The sequence below is a fragment of the Cynoglossus semilaevis genome, chromosome 18, assembly GCF_000523025.1.
Source record: "Cynoglossus semilaevis isolate Cse_v1.0 chromosome 18, Cse_v1.0, whole genome shotgun sequence".
In the NCBI taxonomy this organism is placed as follows: domain Eukaryota; kingdom Metazoa; phylum Chordata; class Actinopteri; order Pleuronectiformes; family Cynoglossidae; genus Cynoglossus; species Cynoglossus semilaevis.
Window position 1 is genome coordinate 868,586 of NC_024324.1, and position 10,280 is coordinate 878,865.

The following is a 10,280-nucleotide window of genomic DNA, read 5'->3' on the forward strand; positions in this document are numbered from 1 at the left end:
GAGAATGAAACGGTAAACGTTAGCTAACGCAACGTCGTCTCTTTAGCTTCGGTGACTTTCACGTAAAAGTCTGTTATTTTAATGTTTAATGTTTATTTTCAGTCTGTTGTTTTTGGCTGTTTGCTGTGAACTGATAAAGTCGACAGTTAAAGAAGTCAGAACAGAATGTGCCGGAAAAGACTGAAAAACATTGTTAAAAAGTTAGAGAGTTTTACACACACACACACACACACACACACACACACACACATGTTTGAACAAATTTAGTCCAAGTGTTCGTGCGTCTGGTGAATTACCGTTGACTCACTGATGATGTTGGTGGCAAAGTCACGTGACCAACGGGCTGTGATGTCACACTCAGGTCAACGTCATGTTTTATTACAAGCAGCTGCAGAGAAACCACAGAGCTGTGTGTGTGTGTGTGTGAGTGTGTGTGTGTGTGTGTGAGTGTGTGTGTGTGTGTGTGTGTGAGTGTGTGATTCACCATGGCAACAGCTCCGAGGCCAGGAAACAACAGGAGTGGAAAAATTAAAGATGTGGTTGATGTTGACTTGTCGTTACATGTGTGTGTGTGTGTGTGTGTGACGTCAGGCTGAGTTAGAGTTGGGTTTCAGTTAGTCTAACCGTTAGTTTTTGTTAGATTTATCTTTAGTTCTAAGTCTAAGGTTTGAATTAAGTTGTAGCATCAGAGCTAATGTGCTAACACTCACTCACACACTGGAGCTAACAAAGAGCGGAGGCTGAGGGGAGAAGCTAACTGTTGCTATGGTTTGGAGGAAGGTTTTGTTTTACATTAGATTTTTTATGGAGGAAGGTTTTGTTTTACATTAGAGTTTAAAAAAAAAAAGTTCACCCTGGGTTCAGGGTTTGTCTGTTTTTTTGTTTTTGTTCGGACAGATTTCCTAAAAAAAAGGAATGACATCTATGACATCAGCAGTTTGTTTCACAACAGGATATGAAGCGTCACTGCTAACATGCTAACATGTCTGAGTCTGCATCTGTCTGAGTCACAGAAGTGGGAATGTGCTTTAGCTTAGCTTAGCATTACAGGCCACGGAGAACGTCGGTGACTTTAGCTCACTGTTGCTAGCTGCTACATTTAGCTGACTAGCATGGCTAATTTGATGTCAGTTTCCTGTTTTTCTCCCTCTGTTCTTCTTCCTCTGTCCCATTTCTTTTCCTCCTTTGTTCTTACTTCCTCACTGTTTTTTCTTTTTTCTTTTGTTGTTGTTGTGACGACTGTATTTGTCGACTGACAAACTCACAGTGAATTTTCAGAAATGTGTCGGGAACATAATCTCTGATGACTTCAGCTGACACAACGACCACTGTCTTTTGTCGAGGCCACTTTTAGCAGCAGGGGGCGCTCACTCCCCTCAGCCAAATACGTCCACTGCCTCACACGTATGGACATATTTAGGTCCATGACACAAACCTTTATCAATGTTCTGGAGACTTTTTATAACTGTATGAGTCATGTTTCTGCTCACACACACACACACACACACACACACTCTCACACACACACACACACACACACACACAATGTAGACTGTGTTCCTGTTTATTGAGTTTCCTCTGCGGTGACCTCACTTCCTTCCTGTCAGGCCCCATTTTCCTGAGCAGCCGCTGGACTTTTACAGACCGCTCCGTCACACACACACTCTCACACACACACACACACACACACACTCTCACACACACACACACACACACACACGCACACACACACACACACACACACACTCAAATGCAGAAAGGGTCCATTTTAATGAGGTTTATTTTAAACAGGAAGTTGAAGTGAAGGAACGCGTGGACACCGTCACAGACGTCTGCTGGAAACTGACCGGTGCTCAGGGGTCAAATGATTGGAGGGAGGGGGGGGGGGGGGGGGGGGGGGGGGGGGGAAAGGGGGGGCTTTTCAAATCACTGATAGAAGATCAAAGAAAATATTGTACAAATACTGCCCTGATAAAACTACTGCAGGCGTTCACGTGTACTTTTGTTAGTATTTGTCCTTAAAAACACGACGTCATCTTTCTACAACGTAAACAACTGAAATGAAATGAAAAACCAGAGAAGAAGAGACGACGTCTTTGAACCTGGAGTTACTGTGAACATGATGATGATGATGATGATGATGATGATGAAGGCACGTGTGTGTGTGTGTGTGTGTGTGCGCGCAGTAAAGCACAACATCTGGACGCGATTTCATCGGGACAGAGTCTCATCGTACCTGCGGACGACACAAACGTGACATCGTGAGAGGAGACTGTGATGTCATTAGTGATGTCATCGATGTGCAGCAGAGATACTCACTGTCGGACACAATCTGGAATTTGCAACTGGTCCGTGGGAATGAACTCAGAAAGTTCCTGAAGGCTGTCGGCAAACTGGAGCTTCCTGCTAAACTTTGAGCTAAAGAAGTTTAAAAAACGACGAAGATTTATGGTTATTTTATTATTTAAATGTATTATTCAATTAACAATTGTTAGCTTTAGGTTGGCAGGTGGTGGCTAGCAGCTGTAGGCTAGCAGCTGTAGTGAGCAGTAGTTAGCAGCTAAAGTTAGCGGTAGTTACAAGCTAGATTAGCGGTAGTTAGCAGCCGTAGTGAGCAGCAGTTAGCAGGAGTTAGCAGCTGTAGTTAGCAGTAATTAGCAGCTAAAGTTAGCGGTAGTTACAAGCTAGATTAGCGGTAGTTAGCAGCTGTAGTTAGCAGCTGTAGTTAGCAGCAGTTAACAGTAATTAGCAGCTAAAGTTAGCTGTAGTTAGCAGGAGTTAGCAGCTGTAGTGAGCAGTAGTTAGCAGCTAAAGTTAGCGGTAGTTACAAGCTAGATTAGCGGTAGTTAGCAGCCGTAGTGAGCAGCAGTTAGCAGGAGTTAGCAGCTGTAGTTAGCAGCTCTGGTTAGCAGTGATTGTCTGTTATTATAGTAGGAGTTAGCAGAATCTTTCAATAGTCAGCCTTGGTTAGCAGCCTTGGTTAGCAGCCTTGGTTAGCAGCCTTGGTTAGCAGCCTTGGTTAGCGCTAGTTAGCAGTAGTTTTCTGGTGACAGACCTGATGAAGGGTTTGATGATAGTGATCAACGCTTTAATGTACCAGGTTGGATGAACAACGTAAAAACCTTTCAGGTTCTTCCTCAACCTACACACACACACACACACACACACACACACACACACACAGAGCATGTGTTTAAAGAGTGAAGCGCTGTCGACCCCTGGTGGGTAGAGTCTGAAACAGCACAGATGGCTTCAAAAAGGTGAGAGACATTTGATTGACAGCTGTGCTTCTCACCGTCTGTGGATGGTGGTGTAGCACTCTCTGAGCCAGCTGAATTCTGGGAGTTTTTCTTTCTGACCACCAGCACAAAAATAGACCATGACGTAGTTTTCAGTCACCATCAGGTCCAGAGTCCCCACCACGTACCTGAGACACAGAGACAGACGTGAGGGGGGGGGGGACAGACACATGTCCACTGGTGTGTGTGTGTGTGTGTGTGTGTCTGCACCTGAACAGGTTGTCCATCACGTACGCGTATTTCTCCAGACTGTTCTGCGGCAGGAAACAGGAGGAGAACACGATGATGTCATTCATCCCATCTCCATAGTAACCTGTGAGGACACACCGGGGGTGAGTCTCCAGGGATGTCCACTGACTCCGCCCCCTTTCTCCATCAACCATCATGTCCTACCTCCGTGGGACAACACGGGCAGGAAGGGCTCCAGGACACTCATGTTGACACGGCTCTCCTGTGGGGGGTCGCCGGTGGAGAAACAGCGCCACCTGGTTCCCTGGCTGTCCAGCATGTCCTCACTTTCCAGAGAGACCTCGTGACGGAAGCTGCCACGGCAACGCCGGCGAGGATCCGAGGACACGCCCAAACCCCGTAAGTCATCTGGAAGTCGAAGAAAAAGTTTTAAAAAAATATATGAAAAACTTGAGCTAGCAAGAATTGGACTTCCAAGTTCTGTTTTCTCACCTTCCAGGTCGTAGATCGGGAACGGTAACGAATCGCTGTCGGAAGGCGTCTCAATGGCATCCAGGTCAATGTCCAGTGTGTCATCATCATCTTCGGGTGACAGGAAGTCGTTGGAGACGGCCGAGTCACTTTGATCTGACCAGGCCGAGCATTAACATAATAGCATAGCATAATAGCATAATTAGCACGCTAGCATTAGCACGCTAGCATTAGCATGTTAGTGGACAGATCCAAGCTTACCAAGAGACAAACTGAGAGCTGGAGCAACTAGAACCTTCTTCTGTCTCTGCCGGGGTTGAGAGGCTGACGCCGACAAGTTGAGACTGGTGGGCGGAGCTAAAACAGTGAATGACAGGTGACACTTCCACATATTGGATGGAGAAGAAGGAAAAGAAGAAACCGAAGTAGTGAAACTGAAAGAGGAAGATCACGTAGAAGAAAACCAGGTCACCTGGTCTGAGGTCCACGTGCTTCACAGCGCCATCTTCAGACAAACAGAAACAGGAAATGTGATTTCATGGACTTTCAGAGTGAGAACACGGAGACGGACCAGGATCTTCACCTTGTTCAACCCCAGCAGTGGCTCCTCCCACTACATCGTCATCATCGTCTCCAGCACAGGCTCCTCCCACCTGACCTTCACCTTCTGTCCCATCTCTGACCCGACCCACACATGTGTCACGGTCCCCTGGTGCCCCCCCGCCGTTACCTTCAGTTCCAACAGAAGCTCCTGCGTCCTCCTCGTCTGAAACGGTTCCAAAGGACAGCATGAAACTACGGATGCATTGATGACATCACTTCCTGTGAAGACTGTGAGGTTGAACCGCGTCGCGTTCGGATGTTGACACAGTGTGAACATTTGACGATTTAAAACTGAAACAGAGACTGGTACCTGCTCGACCAGCAGAAGAATCTGCGTTAGCATCTGCAGGTGTAACACCACTCATCGTCCTGATGGTGGTGCTGAGGTTCCCTTCCAACACTCTGTGCCTGCGAACAGAAACATTAGGTTTCCAGTCCAAGTTTTTCTTTCACCCTAAAAGAACAGCTGCAGTAACATCAAACTGTCATTGGTCTGTTTGCAGACGATGCTGTCGTTTCTCTTTGTTACGCTACAACCACAGAATATCATAACATTATTTCTGTATCATGAATCAATCGATGACATGGATTTTTTTGGTCATTTTTGGTGAATGGTTATGCAAATTTTCCGGACGATGAAACCTAGGGCGCAAACTCAGCCAAAGAAGGAAAAAAAAGTGCGACTTGTAGTCCGGAACATACGGTTTCACACAGTCTAATAAAATAAATGAAAATTAAATGAATGAATTTGAGGTGTCTTCTGGGTAAAATAACGTCCTCGTCGTGGAAGAATTGTATTCTTTCAAATTGTATTGTTCGATTAAAGACGTCTTCTTTATTATCGTTAATCTTTTCTTCATAAATGACGTCATGAAAAAGACAGACGCAGAAAACAGCTTTTCTGTCCAGGTTGAAAAGCTAATGTTTTGTTTGTTAGCTCACATGAGCGCTACTGGTGTTTAACATCTCTAACTAACCTAACTAACAGAACTAACCTAGTTCACGGAGCTGGTAAATCAGTCAAGATCATGTTGACAAACACGGTTATAAATGTATATGAAACGACTTTGGAAGATCGTTGTTTCCACGAGCCAATGTAGCTTAACGTTAGCATCGCTCCACCACCGTCACATTGACTAAAAGGTTAGAAATCAGAGTCCGTTCAATAATGTCAAGGTAAAGCAGCAGAGTGAACCTTGACCTGGGGGCGTGGTCTTCTGCTGCTTCCTGTCTGGACTCTGTGTTTGTTGATCACCTGCAGAACAGACGTTTGACGCCCGACAGATGCTGCCGTGACAGACACAGACACAGACACACAATCTCAAAGGTAATCAGATTACTTTGGGTTGACATTTACCTGAACTGTTCGAGTCCGTCCACGTACTTCAGTCCGCCCGCGGACGTGTCTCAACCCACGTGTTGAATCACCTTCATTCACACAGAAGATGGTGCAGACGGCCGACTCGGCGCTTCGTCAGGATGAGAACGACAGTTGAGGAAGAGACGGGTGAGACGGGTGAGACGGTCTGAGGACCTGGAGACTCACCTGATGACATCACACACTGGACTCTGATTCCTCACCGCTGTCTGTGTCTCTGTGTGTGTGTGTGTGGGTGTGGTCTGTCGCTGCCGTTTAAAGGTGTTGTAACTGCAGTGACTGGGTGTGACTGTGGCGGCGGCGCAGGTGGGCGGGGCCTGGAACATGTTCTCACCTGCTGAAGAGATACAGAAACAAAATGACATGACATTTCTGGAGACAGTTGACTGTGGGAATGTGTAGGAACAGACCGGAACAGAATGGAATGTGTGAGAAATAACGTCTTCCTTGAGAGACATGAGAGATGAGAAGCTAACTTAGCTTGTCTTACTGTCCAGCTCACACTCATTAAAGCACGTTCCTGGTCACTACCTCCGACTGAATGACTTTCAGTCTAACTAGATCCACGTTGCTACCTCTCACCTAGTATTTCAATTTAGACGGCTTCCTTGTTAGGCCACGCCTTCTTTACTTTTAAATATTCTTGTTTTTCCCCCTTTTCCTTCTTTTCTTTCCCATGTCCTCCATTTCCACTTTTTCATCCTCCGGAAATCCCAAGATTTCACTCAGAAGAATCGAAAAGAAGCCGGAAGGCAAAGAAGAAGAAAAGAAACCGTTTAGAACCAAAAACTCCCAGAATGCAGTGCGCTGACTCAACGAGTCCGTAACACACCAGCGCCACCTGTTGGTTCACAACGGACACACACAAAAAAGCATGAAAGGAATCGAGCTTTTTCCTTTATACTCTTAGATATTTTATTCTGTGACTTTGATTTATTCAAGTTTAAACTGTCTTATACTTCGCACGTTATCTTTTACATTTAAAATATACAACACTCCGGACTTTTAAGTTTAAGTTTCCTTGTCAACGTTTCCGGTCAGGCTTATTTGGAAGAAGATTTCCTCACCTTGCAAATTTCACAGCGCGGACACTAAAAACATTGTACCAATTGAGTGTACCACCCGTTTGGGCCGCCCTGTCAGACAAAAGCAACGCACCCGGCGGCGGTGACTGGCACAGAGAGGAAAGCACAGGGTGAAGTTACAAAACTATGTTTTTTCTTGTCTATTTACTAACGAAATACGCTGGAAAAGTAGCCATCGTTTATATTTGAACCGGTTTGTAAAACGTCAGGTGAATTTCAAGAAAATATTATGTCAATTTATGCATTTTACGACAACTTTTCAAATTCCTTGAAGTCACAAAAAGCTTTACTGTGAAAAATCTTAATGTTTTCAACACAGTATATTACCTTACGATGACTGTAGTCCACAGGATAATAGATTTTAAAACAAATTTTGATGTGTTTTTGTGTTAATTGTTGTGTAGCCGCACTGATTTACGTGTCCTTAACGTCGAGGGTTAAAAAAGTCGACACAAACATATACATAACTGTTATTTTTTTTTGCGAAAATGATTGATGTATTCTACAAATGATTTTTAAATGAGCTTCCGAGACGTCATAACTAGCAGGTTCCTTGGCTAATTTCGGGGAGTGGGCGTCAGAGGGCGTAATGACGTAGTGTTAGGCACGTCAAATGTTTAAAAATAAAATATTTTCTCTCGCCTCTAGTTCTGACTTGATTTTGTGTTGTTACTAATCGTGTTTTACTAAAACGTATCGTGGAATGAATTGGAAAATAACTAACGCAGAGGTAATAACGTTAAACATACGACGTGATGACGCACTAGTCAGTACGCAGTAGTGGGCGTGGTCTGTAGCTCTAGAATGTAAACAGCCTGGTGTGTGTACAGTAGTTTGTCTGTGACTGTGCGTGGATGTGTTTGTTGTCGTAAAACTGTGTGTCGTTAAAATACGAGTCAACAAAAAAAAGAACAAAACAAGCGTCACATTGTTCGTCTAAAATCGCGGCTCTTGTTCTGGCTTCTCCGCGTCGTGTTTTCGGTAAGAACTTTGAATCAGTGCCGGTCTACAGGAAGTCAGCTAGTTTAGCTCAGAGTTAGCCTCAGCCCAGTTAGCTCTGCAGCAGAAAGAAGCTTAAAGCTGATCTTCTTTCTGACTTCCTGTTGACGTCACATACCTCACACTCTCTTCTACAACATCATGGTTTTAAGTAAGAAATTATTCTTCAACCAGATCGTTCATTTTAATTACACGACTAAATAATTAAACGGATTGGATTGGATCCACAGACTAGTCCTTCCTCACTACTTTATCCAGACAGCCATGTAATCCACAAAGTTTAGAAACCTTTCACTTTCCCAGACTTGAGAGTGATTTTAGCGGACACAGACGGACACAGACGTTGTTGGTTTACTGCTGCCTCATTACAGGGCTCAAATACGACAGTTGTTGATGACCAAGAAGACCGGAAGCTTCTCGTCTTTGCTAGCTAAAACTGATGATTTTCTTTGGTTTTCCCCTTATCCTTAGAATAAAAGCTCTGCCTTTGTTTGTTTATTTTGTCTGTTTTGTTGTCGTCTCTCCTCATGACCGTCTTGTCTGTCCCTCAGGAGACGCCGACACAGAATTCCGGACCTCCACGCTTTGAAAGTCTAGTTATTGCTTTGGTGGAACCACTGATTGTTTTGAAGAACCGGTGATGTCCATGTGGCAACGGTCTGTGTTGTGATGGTTAGTGTCACGGTGTAGGCTTCCTGGCCCCGCCCCTTTGGACACTTCTGTCTTTCCTGTGGGACATATTTTTTTCTTTACCGATCCTCTGACCATGTCAGAAGCTGGGGCTCCAGAACCTTCCACAGAACCGCCTGTTACTGCAGCAGCAGAGGTGGCTGCTCAGAACAGCAGGGACACAGGCAGCTCAGAAGGCCTGAGGACGATGACCGACGAGACAACACCAGTGATGAGGGCATCTGAGAAGACCTCCACAGAAGAAGAAGAAGACGACGACAAGTCCTCATCTGTGTTGCTGCCACAGGAGGAGGCCCAGGTGGAGCAGAGCAAAGGTGGAGACAAGGGGAAGAACCCAGAATCCAACACCACAGAGTTTGATTCATCAGGTCTGGACAATATGTCGCCTCTAACTTTGGTTTTGGTTTTTGTTTGTCATTTCTTTGGCTCCTCAGACCTGGACCTGGACAGGGAGAGCTCATCAGGACCCGAAGGTTCAGGGTCAGAATCTTCGTCCGTCTCGATGCCGAGTCTGGATCTGGAGCTGGATGACGGACTGTCCTCCTACCTCGCCGCTGCAGGCGAAGACGTAGGTGCGTCCACCGGCTCCCATGATGTGAAAGACGCCGAGACGCTGCAGGCTGAAGGTGAGGCGCCCCCTACTTTCTTTTGTTGGTTTTGCGTGTTATTTTCTACAGACTTACTGAGGAGTCACGCTGTGTCCTGCAGGGGGAAGCACTGCTCCTCTGGCTCCTCTGGCTGCTGATACTGCGCCCTCTGCTGGTGCTGTTGGAGCACCCCATGAGGCTAGACCAGAGTATTACATGGTGAAGTGGATCACGTGGAAGGAGAAGAAGACGCCCATCATCACACAGAGCGAGAACGGACCCTGCCCCCTGCTGGCCATCATGAACACACTCTTCCTGCGCTGGAAGGTAAAGCTGAAGATTAAAACCACAGTCGAAACAAGAAAATCATTTTGTTGTTGTCAAAAACCTAACTGTGTGTGTGTGTGTGTGTGTGTGTGTGTGTTTTCAGGCCCGTCTTCCCGCTCAGACTGATGTCATCACCACTGAAGAACTGATGAGTCACCTGGGTAAGAAGAAGAAGAAGAAGGAGGAGGAGGAGGAGGAGGAAGAATCTGAAGACATTTGATCAAAATCCTAACAAATCTGTGTGTGTGTGTGTGTGTGTGTGTGTGCAGGGGAGTGTGTGTTGTCTGTTACACCAAGAGAGAAAACTGATGGGATGGAGCTCAACTTTCAACAGGTGAACACACACACACACACACACTTTACTGTAGTGTATGTCATACTGCTTTGTTTTATATTAGCTTTAAAATGTAATGTGTGTGTGTGTGTGTGTGTGTAGAACATGACTGATGTCATGGCCGTCCTCCCTAAACTGTCGACAGGCCTGGATGTGAACGTTCGTTTCACAGGGGTGACAGATTTTGAGTACACACCCGAGTGCATCGTCTTTGACCTGCTGGACATTCCTCTGTACCACGGCTGGCTCCTCGACCCACAGGTTTGTAGCCCACACCAGCAGAAGGCACGACAGTTATATTTAAACATCATTACGCAA

General features: G+C 45.6%; 2 protein-coding genes across 5 annotated transcripts in view; one reads left to right on the forward strand and one right to left on the reverse strand.

The window, feature by feature from the left end:
* Nucleotides 1-1,711: 1,711 nt before the first annotated feature.
* LOC103393829 (BCL2/adenovirus E1B 19 kDa protein-interacting protein 2-like) lies at nucleotides 1,712-7,133 on the reverse strand. 4 transcript variants are annotated; one of them, XM_008330922.3, is made up of 14 exons: nucleotides 6,523-7,133; nucleotides 6,109-6,277; nucleotides 5,920-6,031; nucleotides 4,873-4,970; nucleotides 4,543-4,725; nucleotides 4,432-4,464; nucleotides 4,221-4,316; nucleotides 3,981-4,115; nucleotides 3,693-3,896; nucleotides 3,510-3,612; nucleotides 3,296-3,427; nucleotides 3,056-3,142; nucleotides 2,320-2,418; nucleotides 1,712-2,236 (listed from the first exon to the last, which is right to left on the reverse strand). In XM_008330922.3, exons 4-14 carry the CDS (start codon nucleotides 4,925-4,927, stop codon nucleotides 2,212-2,214), a joined length of 1,152 nt encoding a protein of 383 aa, XP_008329144.1. In that variant the 5' UTR covers nucleotides 4,928-4,970; nucleotides 5,920-6,031; nucleotides 6,109-6,277; nucleotides 6,523-7,133; the 3' UTR covers nucleotides 1,712-2,211. The 4 variants fall into 4 exon arrangements, with proteins under 4 accessions (XP_008329144.1, XP_016896612.1, XP_016896615.1 ...); XM_017041123.2 differs by having other exon boundaries at nucleotides 5,920-6,274; XM_017041126.2 differs by lacking the exons at nucleotides 5,920-6,031; nucleotides 6,109-6,277; nucleotides 6,523-7,133 and adding an exon at nucleotides 5,764-5,909.
* A 392-nt stretch (nucleotides 7,134-7,525) lies between these two features.
* Nucleotides 7,526-10,280, forward strand: part of mindy1 (MINDY lysine 48 deubiquitinase 1) — an 11,919-nt gene continuing 9,164 nt past the window's right edge. The window contains exons 1-7 of the mRNA XM_025064996.1: nucleotides 7,526-8,006; nucleotides 8,576-9,028; nucleotides 9,149-9,340; nucleotides 9,423-9,628; nucleotides 9,732-9,789; nucleotides 9,898-9,962; nucleotides 10,065-10,223. Of these exons, the coding sequence (XP_024920764.1) occupies nucleotides 8,791-9,028; nucleotides 9,149-9,340; nucleotides 9,423-9,628; nucleotides 9,732-9,789; nucleotides 9,898-9,962; nucleotides 10,065-10,223 (918 nt within the window). The 5' untranslated portion in view covers nucleotides 7,526-8,006; nucleotides 8,576-8,790. The remainder of the gene's footprint in view (nucleotides 8,007-8,575; nucleotides 9,029-9,148; nucleotides 9,341-9,422; nucleotides 9,629-9,731; nucleotides 9,790-9,897; nucleotides 9,963-10,064; nucleotides 10,224-10,280) is intronic.